Here is a 21,529-nt window from a genome sequence, read left to right as displayed (position 1 = left end):
TTAATCGATTATAACACGAGGTCAGAAATATAAGTGCTGACATGAGTAGTGTCCACAGAAACCTCTGAATCTCAGCTAAAAACTCATGTAAACCATGTCTACAAACACCAAACAAAGCAAAGACACCAGACAGTTAAAAGAGCAGTTACTGCACCATGAATCTGTGGACAGGTAATATCCCTATTTTGATTTATGATTTTCTGGAGTTAAATGGGAACCAAAGCATATTTTCAAAGGTGTTATATGCTATAAAATACTTTTAAATATTAGGTGAGGGAAATAAAAAATCTATTTTTCTATGTTTGAGTCACAGTAACTTTTAAAGTGTTTGTGCTAATAACATCATGTACAGTAAGACAGGCATGGAGAACAGCACTGACTGGGAGAGCCTTTGAACAGATGACATTCAGTTCAATTCAACATATAAGACTTTAAGAATGAACAAGCATCTAAGTAAAATCTATTTATTTAGTCTATCATCTGTGATATTATTATGTATAATTATAATGTATTGTTCACCTCTCTTAAATAAACAGGCAGCCTTAATGTATGAAATATTCATTCATTAAAACACTAAAATTTGTCTGTTGTCTCAGTGGCTGATAGTGCCCACAGGCATCAATAGCTTGAAATAGCTTGAAGCTATTTATAATTTTTATGTTTAATGGGTGGGTGCTCACGATAAACAGATTTTGAATGAAAGCCCGGGAACTTCAGTACCACAAAAAGTGGCTATTCTCTGTGCCCATATGGATCAGTCCCTCTTATTACCATTATTCCCTTAAGCCTCAAGTTGGCTAGTTAAGTATCAGACTAACGTTTAAAGCTTTTACTTGAGTGAAGTAACTCACATTACTGCTACTGCTAAGTAATGTTAGCTATGTTTACAGCATATACCATAAATCACCATGCCATAACCAACTACTGTACTATCACACTCAGTGCATTTCTCCAGCACGTTTGATAGCTAGCAAAATAATAATAATAGTTTTAAAATTAGCATGTGTTATGTACACATACTCGAAAATTATTTACTAGGACTCACCTGTCATGTGACTCAGAGTGCAAATTCCACCAGTGTCGTTTTCCATCAAACACTCATTAAAACAGCAACGTCAAGTTAGTGCACTCATCCCCAGGGGGAGGGCGGGGTCACACATTGAAACAGACTGGCACGCAGAGGTGCAAGGCAGACCAGATGGAGAAATTTTGCTTTCACACTTTGTGACTCATTCAGTTATTTGTGGTGAATGAAATATGGTTTCAACCACGTTTAAGCACCACATCTAAAATTCAAGCACTATTCAAACCTTGAAAAGACAATATTTAAATTCAAGCCTTTTTTAATGATTTCAAGCACCCATACAAACCCTGCATATGAAAAAGCCAGAAATCCAGAAAGATGGCCAAATGAAACCAAATGTCTATGATCACAAGAAAACTACATCAGTAGAGTTGTCAAGTAGTCACAATATGAAAAGTCCTCACCTTAGCCTCCTTTTTACAGAGCAGCATGACTTGTCCCAAGTGTCCTGCAGCAGCTGAGAAGCAGAGGGGGCTCATGCCGTTTTCTGAAACAACATCCACGCTGGCGCCGAACTCGAGCAGCAGTGAGACAATTTCCTGGTGACCGAGGTGACACTGGACGCAAAGCACTGGTGCGTTGTTCAGGACTTCTGTGCGGTAATTCACGTTTGCCCCTCCCAGCATCAGGAGACGGCTTACCTGATCATACAAGCAAAAAAATAAATAAAAAATGCAGAAAGCATTCACGTTTGAATATTTATTTCAAGGTCTTTGCAAAGAAGTGAATTTTTTATCACATGTACTTAAAGGTGAAAGAAATCTGAATTAAAAATAAATGTTATTCTCTTAAGAAGAGATGACTGTTTAACTATTTTACTCTTTATTGGCTAAATTATACACTTAAAAATGTGAACTACCACCCATGTTTGAGCAGCAGAATTGTTTCCATTACTCATTTTATGGCTCATACAGAGATCAAACTTCTTATTCTCATCTTCAGATTTTTCAGACGGCAAATGAAACGGCCACATTCTAGCGAATGCAATTATCAAGTGTGGTATTCGCTTTCATTACGAGTAAATCAATAATAAAGGCCTAGTCAAACAAAACCAAAGAGTGAAATGAGTGTTTGACGACAGGAGATGAAAGTGTGTGTTATTTTCTGGATCCTCTGTAGCATAATTAACCCCCCCACCCCTCCCCCAGAGGAGAGAATAAGGTCATTTTGTAAATGTCTGTTTGACTAATACTACACATTTATACAATAACTCACAAACAGACACCAGGTGATGGAACGCCCTCTGAAACAATAACACTAACGGCAAAGAAGTACGGAGGATAATTTTTCTTCGAGCCAGAATGCATCATGCTGGCAGAACAGCCTTTCCAGGAAAGGCCAAATGATTATCGCCCTTCGAAACACGACTGAAAAGCAGTACACAGGAAGTTGGCTCGTGCGCGAAGCTTATTAACATTTACCTGTCAAATTATAATTGGACACATTAACAATATAAAAGGACAGCGGTTATTAATAAAACATTCTCTGCGTGGAGCAACATTCGGGGATTAAAAGTGTAACTAAAATCTAAAGAAAGTTGCAGTTATTTCTGAGATGCATTTGCTTTAAAATGACCTAACCAGTGTATATGATTATATTACTCCAATGTAACAAAAGGGTTATGAAAATGCTGAAAATTGGATACATATACTGTGTGTTTAATATATAGTGTTTAAAGGTTTCCTATATCCCCTCAAGAAGCTTATACTTTGCATTTCAACAAAAGCAACCTGTTGCATTTAGGCATTTCAGGTTATCAATAATGTGTTTTTTTCATCGTTAGCTAATAAGCCGATTGTTCTGCATTCAACAGACGCGCAGGAGCAAACCTGAAGCAAAGGCTTACCTTGACATTAGGTGTGTAGAGGTTCCTCAGGGAGGCCAGGGCTGCAGAAAGGCCGTCAGTGCTGCAGTTTATCCACAGAGCCTGAAGGACACTGGATGACACGCCTGTCTTCTTGCTCAGACCCTGCACGCACGCCGATGCATAAATGCATGAGTAAATACACAAACACACATATGTAAAAACCAGCGAATCTGAGGGGCATAAGCTGTCAATGTTGCTTTCCACATCCCACGGCTTATCCTCTGGTGAACCATTGTCACAGTGCATAAATCAAGAGAAAGTGAACACCAAGAAATTCCTGCAAGGGATGGATTTCAAATAAAGATGAATGCATAGACCACGTAGGTTCCACATCTATACCTTGAAGATGTGTGCTTTGAGTATGTGGTGTCCCAGCTCCATTGTCTGCTGCCGATTCAGTTTCCCCTCTTGGCGCGATAACATGAAAGCCATGAGAGCGTGACCGGTCCTGGGTTAGAAAACAAGGGAACAGATAGGATACTCAGTCGTCAACAGTAGGAATGATTGTTCCTCTGCTTCAAACGACATGAAAGTACTGATTCATTCTGCTGATGACGAGGAGCCTGGCACTGTCATGGAGAACTATTGTATTCTGGAGCTAGTGTGAATAAGCTAAAAATGTTTGGCAATGACCCTCTGAACAACAGGGGGGAAGAGTGTCACTGAGGCACTAATTAATGCAGAACTTCATTAAAAAGGCATGCATGATTGCGAATCCCTTTGATCTGGATAAAAATCCTCTCTAGTTGTGCCCAGGCACAAACAGAGAGGCAGTGCAGGAGGCTTTTGTCTCTCTGTGCATCTCCTGCGCCAGACTACAAGCCTTTGTTTTTTTAATGATGGAGCTGGAAGGCTGTGAATGACCAGAATACGAAGCTCAGCTCTCGTCCGTTTGGAGGCATCGCCGTGTGAGCAGAGGTGAGCAACAGGGAGGAAAAAAGTGACATCATTCAATTTATGAAGTGTGAATGACTGAAATCTCTCATTTGCGTGTGGCTCCAGCATTTCAATTAGGTAAGCACTGCAAGTACTGCTAAAAGAGATAAGCCTGCCTCGCATTGCAACATGCAATATCTGCAAAATGCATAGGTCAGTACCCCCCTCCCTCACAAAAAGCACTATTTATTAAAACAGGGCAAATCAGTGTGAGGCTGCAAGACAACAAAAAAAAAAAAGCACTGATCAGGAGTCAAAAGTTGTGCGGGTGATCTACTAACAAAGCACAAATTCATGAGCACAGACGCAGCAGTTCATTTTACCGATGACCAATGCAAGCTGCCAACAGCAGCGCAAATTAGTGGGTTGCAAACAAGCAGATGAGGGAGCGAGTAATCCACTAACAACGCTGGTGCGGCTTGTTATTTGAAATTTGACAATTATAATACGGTACCAGCACATGTGAACAATTCAGACCGGGGAGAGGCAGTGGAAGGAGAATCGATGTGTTTGATATGAGGGTGAAGTCTGCAGTCAGGCATCTGAACTCGGATGAATCCTGACAGCTCCAAAAGAGCACAGGATTTATCTGCAGAGGTGCTGCTTTATTACAAACAGCTTCACTGTATCAAAGGTGCATTCTGAGATGACCTTTTGAATGTGCTGTACGTCGCAAACAGGCCTTGTGCTAATGAATTTAGTGCTGTGATGTGTCTGTAAATGCTCACATCATCACATCACTTCACACTCAATTTTTTTTCTGCATGCCGTGTGTATTTTTTCCGAGACAAAGGAAAGACTTTGGCATGCAACAAGCTGACACCAACAAACAGGACTTCAGGGAGTCTAATGTTTCTGCAAAATCTCAAATTACATTCAGTGAAGCCTGAATGTCATTGTTGCAAGATTCGAGCATTAATCTAACATGCTTCACTTCCACAGCTGTATTCTCACATTCTCACAAATGTTATGCAATGGAGTCATTATGCAAGAGAAGACGACTCGAAGAAGTGAAACAGCCTGCTTGAAATCTGATCTATGATGTTGCAGGGCTGCGTATGCAAACTGCTGACTAAAGGGGTTTATTTACAAATGGAAGCTTTGGTGCAGTCTGCAGTGTTTATTATGGACCGATTTCTGCGCAGATATGTGAAGAAAAACACTGAATTACTGCCTCTAATACATCCAGAGCCAGCTATTCTCCCCTTCTGCAGACATATCCCACGTTAAATTCTGCTCTCCTGCATTAAAATTGAGGACCGGAAATAAGCAGGACACTGCTTTAAACATTTTAGGTAAGAACTTTGTGACAACCGACAGGATGGTCACCAAATTTAGGCATGATTAAAGCTGTCAGAGACCTAAAACAACTAATTCAGAAGCACTCTGAGATGCAAAACTTCATTCACATGAAGACACGTTTATCATATTATTCTGCAGCATTAGTTGTACTTTTCTTACTGTCCTACATGCCTATTTGTGCAATTCAAGAACCTTTTCTATATGCATTACTGAAACATACGCAAACTCTAAATGCATTACAGAAGCCTGCAAACCAAATTGAGAGCTGCGAAGTTATTGCATTAGCAGAAAACTGACCTGGGGTCACAAAGGAAGTCCGTACTCTCTCCATCAGCTCTCCACACCAGCCACTCTCTGAAGGAAGGGTGACAAAACATGCGCGTCTTGTCCCTCCGTTTGATGAGAAAGCACGAGAGCAGCTCCATGCGTTGCTGAAAGTCCTCCCATTGTAGCTCCCCCTGGACGAACCCCGCGTTGATGGCGTTGAACAGCTGCTCGTCAGTCAGGGGGTGCAGCGAGGCGAGCGATACGTTGAGGATCGGCAGTGAGCGCTCAAAGGCTGAATTGGTCATGAATTTCATGTTACACTGTAACTGGTACAGTTCTGCCAGTGAAACAGGCACGACTTTGTAACTGGCACTTTTGATCACGAGGTGACCTCTTTCAAACAGATCCAGGGTGAGTTTGAGATACAGGTAGGACCCTTGGCTGCGGGAGATCAGGTGGCTACTTAGCTTGCCGACTGTGATAGGATCGGCCTTGCCGTTCAGGCTAATATTGTTCATGATGTCCTTGCTGCCGTTGATACGATACTGGATATATGCGTTGAGGTCATTGCTGATCTCTTTGTTGTCAGAAAAGTCATCCAGGGAGATTTTGGAGAAGGGCAGGAGGCTGGTGATCTCCTATTGAAGACAAGATAAAGACAGAGCGTGACATAAAAACATACATCTGAGCTTCAATGTACTATTAAAGTGTCAATGCATGAAAAAAAGTAATTTGGTGCAGTGTTTGCATTACAGACACAGCTGTATTACTCAATACCACAGCCAATAAATAAATAATTTAATTAATTAAAAGCAAAAATATTCTTTGCATCCTGAGCTGCCATTAAGAAAAACAAAATCTGCCTGTGTACGTGTATTATCAGAAGAGTTTCTTTGAGCAGTGGGGAAGCAAGCATGCTGAGCTATCAGGCCAAAGCAGACACTTGTTACTGTTCAAAATGTGGCTGTGAGGAAAACAGGAGTGGGGAAACTGAGTATTAAGAGGCAGGGGATGGATGGGATGGTAGCTAGCGGGCAAGCAGAGGTCTGAACTAGGGCTCACATTTCAATCTGTGTCCCAGGGGTTGGAGAAATCAATGCACCTTAATCCTCCAATCCTCTGCCTGTCTGAGGCTAGAGAAACATTGCCTCCGCAAGATAACATTTTTCCTCTCCCTCATCATGAGAAGGCAGCGCAAACAGACAAACACACACAAGCACATGTATGCACACGCTCAATAAAACATACCGAACACAATCCACAAGATTGGGGGGAGGGGGTGCAAACAACACCTCAGAGATTGTCCAGATATTAGTCTAGCAGGCAAGGGCCAATATATCGAACCCTTCCTCCGAGGTGAGATGCTATTTGTCTGTTCAAAGCACAAAACAATAGCGTGACAATTTCATCTCTATGCACAACTCGGATTCTGTCTGCAAATAAGAAACATTTCATGCCTTCATATTTTCTTGTCTTAACAATGCTATCTTGATTATTCTTCCATGATTCATTTTTGCTATGCCCTGAGTTAGTCGGGCAGTAAAGCAGATAAGCTTTATTTATTCACTGAGGGGTTTTTTGCAAGAGACACCTGAGTACAAGCGACAAGTACAAATGTACACGCATAATATTACAAGTATGAAGTGATAATGCTTTAAAGTCGATCATTTAGTGCTTCCAATTTCAAGCTAAATTGCAGCTTATACAAACACTAAGCTGCAGAGTTTCTGAACTTGTAGCCGAAAGCTTAGATAGCAAAGCCATACACACACAGACGCAGGTTTACCGATGGCTTTTGCATATTAATGATGGCCAAATGGTTCAGATAACTTACAAAGCCGAATGTAACCACTGTCTGCACTGAATGGCAATGCTGCTGACTGCTGTGTCCAGAGCTTTAATGTTAGGGGAAACGGTATGAGAATACAGCATGGAGCGTACAGTTTGTGCTTTTGATCTTTTGTAGGAACTTGCTCTAAAAACTTTTGAAGGAAGTAGGAACCATCATCATTAGCTCATATTTCAGTTTCAAGAACCTTTGAGTAATGCAAGTGTATGGTCATTATAGTCTATTGCATGGAGCAGGACTGACAACCATCATGTCCAAACAACATTTTATATACATTTTCTTTATTTACTGTATTTATTTCTCTATTTATTTTATTTTGAATGCTGTGCATGGTCCAGTTATCGTAGAATATCTTCAGTTTATCATTAATTCTGTTATTAAGCATTGTGCTGTCGTTATGTGTCATGGCATGTGGTTGTACGCAGCCCTGTTTGTTCATTGTTTTCATTTTGAATTCTGCTTTTGTAATATTTCTCATCACGTCCCACCGGACATAGAGAATTCAATTTTGGAATTTCTTTGTGATTTTGCAACCATTTCCTGCATCTTACCCAAATATGTGGACTCGTGCCATTTGATTCATTACTGCAGACAACTGCTAAGTGGTTACAGTGGGAATGTGAACAAAACAGAAATATAACAAGAAAAATATGATTACAAGAAAGTAAAAGACACATATGGCATGGTTAACAATGTGCTATCCTTTGCCACAGACCAGCATGTGCACAGGATTCACTAACAGAGGTTATAAAAAAAACAGCTACTGTTACATATGCCTTAAACCACACGTTTCCTTTCCAGCACAGTTGTTACTATGAAATCTACCACACGGACAACAAAAACACATCTCCGATAACCGACTGCAACCTTGTTGTTGTTGCTGTTCTTGCTTTGCCAGCCTCCAGGTGGCTAAAAACGTCACCCTAGCAAATTCACACAAACAGTAACTCCCTCTCATTAAACACTGTTTCACTTTGTCAGAAGACATTACAACACATATGTTGCAGTGTTCTGCTTATGGATGGATGGATGGATGGATGTTGCAGTGTAGTCGAAATGTATTACTTTAAGTGCAGTCACCTGGAACATCTTTCCACGTCAAAAAAACAATTCTAATGCATTAATAGAAGAGCATAAGAGGTGAATACAAAATATCAGCGCTACAATATATTGATTCACCACACTGACAGGGCCTTGCCTGAATTCTTAATAGCTAGGCTGAATTCACTATATAGTACAGCCCACACTGATGGACAACACTCGACCCTGGCTTCTGACTGAGCAATAATAACTCAAATTCCAGATGTCAATCAAAAACCACATTATTATCCAAGGCTCAGTGCTTTCTTTTTTCCCCCAGCAAGGAAAATAAGTTTTCATGTAGTTCATCAGTAGTGTCAAAGCCTCAGTTGTCAGCAGCGTGAATTTAATCCAAGTCCATAGCATTTCTGGAACTGGTCAACCTAGTGTCAGCTCAAAGTGACTGACTCATCTCTCTCCTGCCCTGCAGGTCATGTGTCTCAATTCTTTCCTGAATGTTGCTGGATATGCCTGACTCTGTAAAGAGTAGAATAACAAGCGGGAGCAGCTCAGGAAACACTTGTCAAAATGTAAAAATGTGCAGGGTCTGGTGACAGTGAGTGAGTGCCTAGAGAGGTGACGGCATGTCCAGCTAGACATTTGTTAAAATGAGAGAATTTTGATTCATTTCTTTTCTAGGGTTGCCACAGTGTTAGATTTTCCGATTTAGGATATGAAATGTTCTGGTCAACAAATCAATAAATGTGTTTTACAGTGTTTTATGGATTGGGAAACAGGGCCAGTGTGAACTGTAAGTGCAGGAGGACTGTTGGCTACAACCAGCATACTTTTTTTTTCTGCACTATAAGCCGCACTTAAAATCCTTTAATTTTCTCAAAAATCGACAGCGTTGATGCTTTATCAGGTGTAACTATTAAGTTCAACATCCAAGCATCCATGAAAACAAAATTTATTAAATTTAACGGAGTTAGAAGTTAGCTCACTAGTTCCACCTAAACATGATATACATGACTAAGAGATTTCTGAAAAAATTTAAATGTACAGCTCTGCCGTCCCTTTCGACATAAATGAAGACAGAAAACTAAACAGCAGTGACATTTATAGGGTTACTGAAGCTTGGCTAGCTGGTATAAAATGATATGCTAGCGACACAGCTATGTTAGCATAACATAAACACAGTGAAGCTAGAGGATGAAGGCTAACTTTTTTCCACTCATAAAAGTTAATGTGAGGGTTCCCGAGGGTTAGGGACAAATGCAATCGCATGGCGGGATGCTGTAAACGGACCAAACTTCAATCAGGAGAACAACTGAGGTAATCCATCCACAATACAAAGGTTAGTCATTAATATGCTGCAACAACATGGGAATAGAGCAGCTGCAAGAGAATTCAGCATTTATGAATCAATGTGGATTGGAGGAAGCAAGAAAAATGAGTTGACTTATCTGACTGTTTTGTTTCGCTTAATGCGCCTTATAATCCGGTGCGCCTTATGGTCCGAAAAATACAGTATATTAAGTAAGTGAAAACTAGCACTAATAACATTAAAATATATTAAAAGGTAAGACTGTAAAAGCACTTAGTTAAAGATGCTTAGTTAAACCAGCCTGTGCAAATTTCATTCAATTTGTATAAAAAAATATAACAACAGAAGTCTTGAGTGTTCAAACTTTTTGATAAGCTTCAGCTCAGAGCGCTTGGAAAGCAGATAGTAGAGGATAAGAGCAGACACGAAACTGGTAATTAAGTTAAGAATCAAGCCCTTAACAGCTTGCCTGTATCCAGTACTTCACTCAACAGTGTAACAGCCAAACTGCACCTGTGTGAGTTCAATGTGGGAAGCGAGTCTCTGAGTGTGTGAGAGAAGCAGCTGCAGCAACAGAAGAGTGAATGCCATTAGCAGTAGTTACTTTAATCAGCCGTAAAGTGTGCGGATAAGCAGAGTAGTTACCGAGAGGGAAGAAAGAGTGATAAACTTTTTAAAACTAAAACTCATCACCAGTATAATGTGACATCTGTAATTCTGACTCGAGGTGATTATAACAGTGAATATTTTGTCATCTGAGTGAACTCAGAGCCATGCTTTATAAGTTCTTTCTTACCACCAAGTTGATTCGAACAGTGACAACCAGTTTTAGCCAGGAGGGGAACTTGGCAATGATTTTTGTGATGAAGGATGCAATGGTGTCTCCATAGTCTGGTTTGTGGAACTCCGCTTCATTCAGCCCGTCTATTAAGATTATGTAATCTTCCTCTGGAATCCTTCGCTCTGCACAGACATTTACAAATAAACTAAATATTAAAATACTATGAAATGAGATTAGTGGTCTCATACACGATGAAAATGAAATAGTGCAATATACAACTACAGTGTTTTACCTTTCCGAAGGTTGGCCAACGGTTCCAGGACTCCTCTCCGGAAAGCAGCCATGGGGTCTTGGACACAGGAGCGCAGACTGAGCATGCTCTGGAGGTGGGGCTCTTTCAGCAACAGCTCCCGGTACGCACTCAGTTGATGAGCTCTGCACAGAAGGGCTGCGATGCTGTGCACAAATTCTGGGACCAAGCAAGTGTACGTGTTATCTGCCTGGCAATAATGATAAGCCACCACCTGGAAGACAAAAGGAACGAGAACAAACGCGAGTGAAGCCATTGCTTTTTGAGAATCAGGAAGAATTAAAAATATGATTCACTGACTGATGGGTACATTTGATAACTTTAAAGCGTTTACAAACACCAACATCTCTGGTGACTGAAAAACTACCATGACAAAGTAAGTAAGTGAGGCTTTTGATACCAACAAGCCTCCATAAAACTACATATTATCTCTACAATGTCAAAGACATGATTTTATCCTTTCATTATTTCACACAGAAGGGATGATGAAGAGATTGGGCAACGAAAGCTATAAAAAGAAGTGAGTAGATCCCAGGTGGATATCTAAAGGTAGAATCTTCTGTACCTGAGCAGGTTTCCGCAGCATTCAAAGGAGGTCTGATTTAAAAGGAAAATGTAGGGACAGAGGTGGAGAAGAAGGAAGATGACTGTACTAATTACAGTCCAACCTGGAGGAGCTGACACACTTCCAGGCCCACAGGAGGAGGAGCAGGTGATCGGTTCCTCTGACGGCTCAACCTCAGCTGTTGCTGTTTAGTTCTCCACAGAAAACCGATGACCAGCTTCTAGAAAAATGACTAAAGCCTCAAGATATGAGACTTTTTTTTTTAACATTTAGCATCAATAAATGTTTTGGACCCAAACTTCTCCCCACAGCACAGATCTAAATGCATATTTATGGTTCTTTCTTTTTCAAATAATAACATATAACTCACATGCCAATAAAGGCACAATTAAAGCTAGCACAAATTAGAAAAGAGGGAGGTAAGATTTTAAAAATTATAGCTGAACTCCCTGGATGTATATAACCCATCTTTAGTAAGGAAAACATGTGACATCCAGTCAGAAGATGGACCAACTGAAACAATAACACAACCACTGATTCACATCTTCTCCAGAAACTGTCAAAAATCACGACCACCAGAATTTTTCTCTGATGTTATGCTTTACCCTAAAAGCAGCAAACGTCTGAGAGAAGTCCGAACACTCCTTTCTGTCATTTTTGCGTCACGCGTTTTTTGAGCTTCATCACAAATGTGACATAACAAAGAGGGAAACTGATATATTGAATGCCTATTATTGTACAAAGTCAAGTAACCTGCTGTGTGCATGAACACAACTCTTAATAAGCCCCCTACTGCAGTGATGATTTAATTTAGCATACAAGTCACGCAGACTACCCCCTCATCAATGAGCAATACGAATCTCGACACACGATGATGCAAGGCTCTGCAGTCAAACCTCGGTAGCTCATCTGCTGGCAAAACAATAAATGCATTTTCAGAAATGTTACCTAAAGGCACGTCTCGATAATAAGAATAAAGCAGAAAGGGTAGTAGCCTCAGTGCTCCTGTTATGAGACCACTTTTAAATCAATGATTAAAAAAGCACTGGCAGAATCTGACAGAAGCTGCTCAGCGTTGCATCACACATCACAGGAACAGAGCCCCTGTGAAGGCGCCTATTGGAAACACTTTTCACCATAATTGGCTCAAGAGATACTGCTTGAGTTTCACAGACATTTACATGAAGCTCACTGCATTACCCTAGCTGTCTGGTGCATGAACTGTCCCCTTTGACAGGGTCACTAATTAGGAGGCCTCCCTGACAGGATAAGAGTATTAAATTCTAAAGGTGTTAGAAGGACAACAGGTTGTAATCAGTACCATTAAACGCAGCAGAATCAGTAGGAGACGTCACATCCACTGAGAAAGTCCTTCACAAAGCTGCCACCTATTAAATTACCTTACAACCTACCATCACAGCACTATTCAAACTCAACTGACTACAACAGTGGATCACAAATCTTCTCTGAATCCCGGTGGCCCCCAATCATCTTTATTAGACCTGCTACAAGGCAATAGCAGTGCCAAAGTCATCAAATGGTGCTTTTAGCAAGCAGTATTTCCAAAATGTAGTGAACGTGCACCTGCTATGTGACTGAACCCTCAGCAACACAAGAAGAGGTGGTGCGAGTAAAGATGCGGGAGTGAAAAATCGACAGAGAAATTTCAGTGGAAACAGAGCGAACAATTCCAAAACTAAAATAAAAGAGTCGTAGGCAAAAACCGCACACTGCTTAGTCGGCGTGCATCGAGAGAGGAACATTTTAAAGTGAAACATCGAGGACTTGTCTGTCCACTTCACAAGTCTGAAAGAGAAAGATGTGCAGAAATATGCTCAGTGTCTGGTATGCATGTTTGGGGGGGGGGGTTTCGGTCACAGACAAGTGGTTAACAATGTTACTGACGGTGTGGGGGAGTAACAGAACACATGTAAAGCTGTTACCGTGCAGTACTTTATATCTTGTGAAAAATGTTGACAAGCTTATACAAGAAAACACTTAATCTTCTGCTCAACAGCGCTGACACGTAAACTTCCCAGAGAGGCAGTATTTAGACTTTATTTTGCGATCCTTGTAACGCCAGAAAAATCAACAGATGGAATATTCATCTGTCAAAAAAGTAAGCACTGTCCTCAGTAGTCAGTGTTGCTCCGCTTCATGGAATTTTGAGGATCCTTATCATGTTCAAACATCCCAGTTCAACACTTGAACAGGCGGCCTTACAATATATTTAAGCACCTATTTGAAGTTGACACAGGAACGGATACCAACCAGTAATTAAGCAGTAGTAGTGCCATACATGTCGGTATAACTGATAGCCGCCTAGATAAATGGTGTTGCTATTTGAAACGTGTGTTGATGTTTGTAAATTCCTAAATGACGTCTAATATTGATGAAGCTGGCTCTGTTTGACGTTGGTGTGTGTTTACATTCTGTGCTCTCAGGTCATGGCTGACAGGGCTCGCTGTGGGTTGTTGCTCCCTGAGGAGGTTCTAATCACTGACTAGTAAACTGCAACCTACCCTTATTGTTATGTATAATTTTATGCATCATTCAACAGAATATATCACAATTATCTGTGGTCACTATTAAAGAGGAGTTTTCAGAAGTCAGACTGAAGCTGTTGTAGAAGTACTTGGTAAAACCTGAGATGCTTTTTGGTCGATTTTCCTTCTTTTTCCTTTTTTTTTTTTTTTTTTTTTAAAAGAAAGGAAGAAACAACAAATCCATCCATCAAAAACAAAAAATAATCTACTCACTGTTGAAAATTGTTAAAATTACTTTTTTTGATCCAGTGCACACACCAAACATTTTTTCCCTGAGTAAACACCACCATAACTAGTGCAATCTTTTTTCAGCTTCTTTGATTCCTGCTTCTTTGTTACTGTGAGCTCTCTTAGATGTTGAAAGGCGCACCTTTGCAGCCAGGCGTTTGACAGCCTCCTCCCTGTGCCGCTGCATCTCGGGAGTTCCTGGGCAACTGCTGGTCCTCAGTGTGTTGGCAGCACTGGATGGTGGAGTGGGCTGTGGAGGCTGGCTGAGAGGAAGTTCTGTGCTTTGTCCTGGGCCAGCTGGAAGACATGCACATGGTCACCAATATATAAAGTTATTACATTAATATAAACTAACATCTCTCTATATATGTATATGCTAGCATTAATAACATTAGTTGTGTGTGAGGGCATTCTTTTGTAAGGTAAATGTAATATTAGTCAACTTGATTTTATATTGCCAACGAATATATAATTACTTCCCTCCCACACTTTGCAAGCTAATGTTGAAATGAAATTATAATAACATTAGCTAAACACGAGCAGTTAATGTAGTGCTCACATCCAAAGGCAAATACTAAAACTAATTACTTTTCGGGGAGGCGCTGGGACTGTTGGAGGCGATCTGACGCATGTGTCCTCCATGGCAGCTCAGCGCCACAAGTCGGGAGATGATGGCCGTCTTCCCATACCCCACGCTGCCCACCACCACAGCACCGTGGTTCTCTGTGGACTCGCCGGCCTTCAGGACATCTTCCAGATGCTGAAAGAGCCAATCTCGGCCCACAAACACAGAATCTGTGGTGATGCTGGGAACCTCGAACAGCAAAGGTTTGAACATGATGTCCACGGGTTTGTAGGGAGCAAAACGCGCTGAAGGAAACGGGAAAAGAAATGAAACAGATTAAAATTGTTTACACTACTTCTATTTTTTTTCCCCATGTCTCCGGGAAGTTAACAAATGATTACTTCTTTTAAATGCTGGAAACTTTACTGTAATAAATCGTTTTCCGTTGCAGTTAACCTACAAACATGCTTTGAGCATCTCCCGCATTCTTCTTCCCAGAAGGAGCCACATACATGAAAAACCCTGAACACTGTAGAGGATACATTTTCAATTAAGTGGAATCAGAGTGAAGACCTGAAAGAGGACTCTTATCTGGTCTACTTCAGCACTAATTAGATCTCATAACACTTGTTAACTAACATCACTAAATGACTGCTACCTTTAGTGCTAATGCACCTTTCAACATTACAACTATCACTGCTGTTAGCTGCTAGTGTTTTCACCTTGCGAGTTTGCCTGTGTTCACAAAAGCCTATTGTAATTGGAGGGGCAGTTGAGAGTGTTTATATTGGCAGGTGTAGGTCTGTTTATGTTTCTAGTGCCCTACAATGAAACCAAAAAGCGAACGAGCTGGTTCTGAGACACTTGAAATGATCACCACCTTCTACTATACCAGCAAAATAAGTACAGTGTTTGAAAAACTCTAACTTGAGCAAAAGGAGTATCGACGGGAACTAGAAAAAGAGTTATCTTTTATTAACCTCTCTTTATTGGATCCCCTTAGATTTCAAATCCATCTTCTTGAATATAAAGCCCCTAATGACCATGACTTGCTTTTTCAGTATCCTAAGCCGGAATGACAAGCAGAGGCTAAAGCTGCTTCGCTCCTGTGGAACCAGCTGGCTGTTTAGGGTTGGGAGCCAAACCCAATCTCTAATTTTAAGATTAGCCTCAAAACCTTTCATAGATTTATAGTTAAAGCTCGCTCAGCTAACGTCTGAATCACCCCTTACTTATTATGCTGCGACAGGCCTTTGCTTTCAGGAGGCCTCACATGCCATGTCTGAGGGTGGATGAGTGAGGAAAGAACAAAGCCAGTGCGCTCTGACATTTGCAGGGGCAGTGTGAGCAGCTACCAGCATATACTGTGGCAGGAAGAATAGCAGTATTCTAAAGTCAAGAGCAATATGCACCGATTCTCTTTGATTTGAGCTGACAGCTGGACACGATATAGCAATGAGAGGTCCATCCCCACAAGCACGCCTGCTAGGCTGTACGGAGAGGGCAGATTACCTTTACCTTTCATAAAACTACAACGAGTTATAGAAATGCTTCACCGCGGGTTTGGCACTCATCACTGTCAATCTACAGGACGCACAGGTGTAATCTCAGGACTTTTGTGTACTACAAACTACAATATCTGTAAGTCATTTGACGTGAAATGAAATAATAAAATTAATTAAAACCAGATCACAACTTGAGTTGTTATGGAGTTCAAATCTACTGAGATTTCATTAGGATTTAGCTTCATTTTGAAGCAGAGAGAGAACAAGTCTCAAAGCAGGCAATGATTTCCATCCCCAAACACAGGATATCTCCTGAAACTACTAGTCTACAGATTAAAACCACTTGATGAGCCAGTGATTACAACTCAGCTTTTAATTTGAAGTCTAAGACACGGTCTGTTAACACAATAAAAATGTGCATTAGTGCGGCGAGGCCTCTCCTCCAACTGCTGCTCGTTTTTCAACTATGCTATCGCCGTTGCGATCCACGCTCTCCTGGGCTTAGTGAAGAGCAGAATCAAAGCCTCTCTTCTTCTTCTTTATCAATATCAGCTGGGAAAGACTGTCACTAACGCTCACTTCACTCCCTCACTCGGTCGCTAACTTACTCTCCGGAATGTCCCGCTAATTAAAACCGGTCTGCTGGCAACGGGAACTGAGGAAGCTGCCATCAACGCAACTTTGACTGGAACAGGAGAAGGGCCTGATGTTACTTTTACTGCAGTGCATTGTGCATACACAAACATCTACACTGGATAAAGCTTAAGGAATTGCAAACAAAGAGAAAAGAAAACAATAAAAGCAAACGCGCATGACCTGGAAGACCTTTTGCTGTAAAGCAAATGCCACTTTTCATCAGCTACAACTACTTACATCTAAGACCAAAGCAAGGAAGGATGGTGGGAATTCTCAAAGCCCTCTCTACCTCCCCAGTGACGAGATACTTGGGCAGGCATACAGTCAAGTAGGCAGGGTGTAAACTCACAGCTAAATCTCTGGAGAGTGTTCCCAGTGGACGAGGGCACAAAAGCGATTCCTCCACCCCGGTGCTCCCATGCCGGCACTCTGGCAGCCGAGCCGAGTGCTTGGCTGCTTCCTCTCTAGTGTTCAGTCAGTCACAGCACCCACAGCATTAGGCACTTGCTAAATGAACGCGCTGCCTTCCAACAGAGCATCACCCTCTCTACAATTTTAACACGTATGCGTACATCATCTCTGTCCACATGCTGCACGTACACACACACACATAAATAACTCGGTATGCAAGCAGCAGAGGGGGAAATTGAGAATATTAGAGGAAATATAAACGGAAAACCAAGAGATTCACTTCGCAGTGGTTGATTAAAGTTTGTTATCCAACGGCTGCAGTATTAATCAACAATCCAGACTGCACAGAGATGGGGTTAAAAGAGGGGAATGTGGAAAAAAATGAAGGCGAAAAAGCAGCAGACTCATAAATGAGTGCAACAAAGAGTATCACGTGGATTTTGTGGGAGGTATGGACAAGACTCAAAAGAGAATAAAGAGAAAAATCAGCTTTATGCAACAAATCGCCACTAAATCCTCATGCTGACACAGGAGGGCCGCAAGATGTCAGTCTATTTCCCCCCCTTCCTTCTTTGTTTTGCATGGAATAAAAGAAATAGCACAGTAGAGCTTTATTCAACAGACACGTAATACCGAATTTGACTTGCTAAAGGAGCTGCATAGCTGCATAGACTCCTTGATTCACGTCCGTGGCAGACAGCGCACCCAGCACCATAACTACATTTCTCTTTTGTTGAGTCGTTATCAACATTTTTTCCCAAGGCCAAGATTTCCCACACGATTCCTCCTCATCCCTCAAATCCTCCCCTTCATTTCTTCTCCTCTTTTTACTCCCGAGTTCCCTCCTATTCTTCCTCACCTCTACTCATTGATAAAACATACATATGATACCTTGAAGTCTGCACTTGCAGTCACTTTGAAGCTGCACAAATGTGTCAAGACTGTATTCTGATGAAAATGGGATTCTTTTTTCCTCGGGCAGATCTGCCCTTTGAAAACCCCCTGTTCTGTGTTTCCCATGACAGAACAGAGAAGAGGACTGAGCTCCTTTGCTCTAACCACCCCCACCCTCCCTCCCCAACTTGACTCCCTCTCGCCTCCTTACAAGGTGAATCTACTAAAGAGGAGAAGGGAGTCAAATACTCCCTTCACATATCTTCCTGTTTTTATAGTAGCCAGTTACACTTTACCCATTTTGTGATTTTGTATGAATAAATCAGTTCTTGGCTGTTCTCGGCTTATAGCCAATGCAAATACCCATTTTCCTTTTATTTGGTTTGATTTTGCTGGTATAAACACGCCTTAATAGCTTTTCATGACGAACGTTTGAACATTCAGACACAAATGAGAAAATCTGATCCCTCATATCGATAAACGTTGTTTTATTTGCAAAGAGGCTGATATCAGCACGCACTGATGTTTGGTCCATTTGTCTGCCTATTACTCCTAAGACCCGAACTCTTCCACGGCATGCATTTTTAATTTCTCTTTGATATTTGGTCACATTGGGGCCCGATGAATGTAAAAACAAAGAATTACCAGATTTTCTTTTTAACCTTATTTTTGTTTTTTTTGAAAAATAAGAGCCACATATGAGGATATTAGTTTAAAATTTTGAGAGAACAGTAGCAGTATAATGTCCTCATAAGTGGATATCAGGCCCTTGTAGAGCAGAATTGAGTATTTTGGTCTAAATAACCCAAAATGTGATGTGGTAAATATTAAGGGATAATTATTATTGTAATAATTGCATAGCCTTATGCTAAGATCAACAACATTTACTTTAAAAAAAACAAACCACCACTGTAACTGCTCCATAAGCTATTTCATATATATAAATGCCTCTGTGGTTAGCTAACGCTCTGTTCCTTTTAAGATTGGGCATTTGATAAGCCCTAATCTGTCAATGGAGTGCCGAGCACAATTTTAAAAGGGGCTTTCAAACGGATTGATCTGTAACAGATTTTATTTTTCTCCTGCTGTGACAGCTGGACCAAACAATTCTCTGAAAAAAGGGCACGTTAGAAGATGTCTCTGTGACCTTTTCATGCTCGAGAAAATGAATGGGCTTTCTTTCCTCTTTTTGTTTTCATTTTAAACTCTGCACTAAACAGATCAATATATACATGAAGCCAGAAGCAGAAGTGACTCCCGTGTCTACCTGGAGACATCGCACACACTGTTGGCATGTCTTTAAACATGATCACACAGCCTAAAACAATACAATAGACCACATGGTCTCAGAAACTACCGGGAAAGAAAGCAAATGAGAGCAAATGAGATAAATCAGTGTGAGATTATTAAATTTAAGGGCTACGCCACTTTATGAGTTTGTAATTACTGTGTGACCTTTGCAAACATCTTTAAATCATAGGTTGTATTTATGTGGAAAAGGTTAAGATGATTTTAGTCGTTCTAATAAAACACAAAAGCATTCAGATGTTACCTCATCAGTGTTTTAGTAGACAAACAACATATCCTCGAATTTGCCTGTCAGCAGTCCACAGTCTTGGCTCCGTTATCATTCGTGAAGAGAGCCCGGCGCACGAGCTTTGCCAGAGGAATGTATGACTTTGGAGTACAAGCGAGCAATGAGTGCGCCATACCTGACTTTGTCTCAAACCACAAAGCTCTGCTGAATAGCTAAACACCACACAAGCATTGTAGCACCATTCCTCCGCCACGGTGACCCTCACTCAAATCTCCCTGTCTGAGAAACCCAACCACAAGCAGCTCAGGCTAAGATTTCAAAACCATGGAATTCCAGTGGCCAACACTAATATGGCCCTTTGACTCTGTAAGCCTTTATAGAGGAAAAAAGAAAAAAGCTCAACTCCAATTACTCAAAATTAGGATTCTTATAAACTGAGTATATCACCTCAGAGAGGAGGTGAAATTCCATCAACAACTCTAGTTTATACAGAAGATCTTACAATAGAGGCGACAGATAGATGTAAATAGTGGATTGCAAATAATAAAACAAAGAAAACACCAGAGCATAGAGTTAATTTACAAGTGCTTATTACTAATCCTGATGCTGAAATTTGACATCAAGTTTAATTTACCACAGCACTGCTTTTTGGTTTGATGGAACTATTTGGGGGAAACAGGGCAGACTGGCTTCACTTTCACAGAAACTGATATAGAGAAGTTCACAAAGCACCTGGAAGCCCGGGAAAAAGCTGTTCCCATTTATTTCAGGCTCTTAGTGCATCTTACACCCAATGCACCTGCCACGTTTGTTAGATTTAATGAACAGCTGTTGTAAACATGATTACACGTAGATTATTTCACGTATTAGATCTTTAAATGCAATATTTCGATGCCAGATGAAAATCAGTAACAATTTTAACAACCTTTTAAATCTGCCTCAGCAGCAGTTTCCTTTAGGAGGTGGACAGTAATATACAATCCCTAATATAAAGCTCTGCTAAAGACAAATCTAAATGAATTCATGTTGTTCTTGTAACATTTGTGCAATTTGTCACAGGACATGTTGGCACCAAAAAGTGGCGCTCCCACCAAAACCTAGGGACACCCACGCTACATGCAACATCAAGGCAGTGCAAACGACAGTTCTCAGCAATATGCAGACATTCCTTCTACATAATTACGGAGACTTCAAGAGGCCCAGCAATGCATCTGTTGATCGGCATCAGACAGATGGCCAAAATACACTCTGACACTAAGAAAGTGTGACCTTTGTCCAACAACGAGCCATTTTACAAACAACTGTCTGGTGAGTCTTGATTTCTGCTGTGACACTTGAATGCTTAAGGTGAGAATTTAGCTTAAACAACATGAAAGCATTGATCCATTCTTGGTGGTGGTTCTCTGCACTTTTTAGCCTGTTAGTACCAACTGAACATGGTTTTAAATGCCACAGGCCACCTGGGTATTGTTGCTAACCATGTCGATCCCTTGTGTCCAAAGTGTACTCATCTTCTGTCTATAAAAACGAGTTTACAGTACTCACTCTACCTCCACAGTCACCAGATCTCAATCCAATAGAGCACCTTTGGGATGTAGTGAAACAGGAGATTCACATCATGGATGAGCAGCAACTATATCATGCCATAATTTCAATCACTCTGAGGAATGTTTCCAGCACCTTGTCTTTTTGGTGGAGATAATCATAAGATAAAATTAAAAACTAATAGCAATACTGTAGCATGAAGCAATTATGCCCTAAATGAACTCATGATTATTTGTTTGCTTCTGCCTTTAATCTCTGTGCTCCTATTTAATATCTATCAATAAAATAAAGAGAAATTTATAGATTAACCAGACAGCTCATTATCTCAGATGCTGTTTCACAAACACAGGACAA

At 40.8% G+C, this 21,529-nt stretch overlaps 1 protein-coding gene across 1 annotated transcript in view; it reads right to left on the bottom strand.

Moving 5' to 3' along the window:
- Positions 1-21,529, bottom strand: part of LOC147336391 (protein TANC1-like) — a 39,752-nt gene that overhangs the window by 14,815 nt on the left and 3,408 nt on the right. The window contains exons 4-12 of the mRNA XM_086286188.1: positions 17,138-17,252; positions 14,671-14,952; positions 14,225-14,379; positions 10,726-10,957; positions 10,449-10,615; positions 5,487-6,094; positions 3,291-3,399; positions 2,931-3,053; positions 1,489-1,725 (exon numbers count right to left, since the gene is read on the bottom strand). Of these exons, the coding sequence (XP_086142314.1) occupies positions 1,489-1,725; positions 2,931-3,053; positions 3,291-3,399; positions 5,487-6,094; positions 10,449-10,615; positions 10,726-10,957; positions 14,225-14,379; positions 14,671-14,952; positions 17,138-17,252 (2,028 nt within the window). The remainder of the gene's footprint in view (positions 1-1,488; positions 1,726-2,930; positions 3,054-3,290; positions 3,400-5,486; positions 6,095-10,448; positions 10,616-10,725; positions 10,958-14,224; positions 14,380-14,670; positions 14,953-17,137; positions 17,253-21,529) is intronic.

Source organism: Aulonocara sp. 'chitande type north' Nkhata Bay, linkage group LG3 (assembly GCF_057382095.1).
Source record: "Aulonocara sp. 'chitande type north' Nkhata Bay isolate Kocher_YH1m ecotype deep benthic linkage group LG3, A_spYH_male_GT1.1, whole genome shotgun sequence".
Lineage (NCBI taxonomy): Eukaryota > Metazoa > Chordata > Actinopteri > Cichliformes > Cichlidae > Aulonocara > Aulonocara sp. 'chitande type north' Nkhata Bay.
This window is presented reverse-complemented; position numbering and strand designations above follow the sequence as displayed.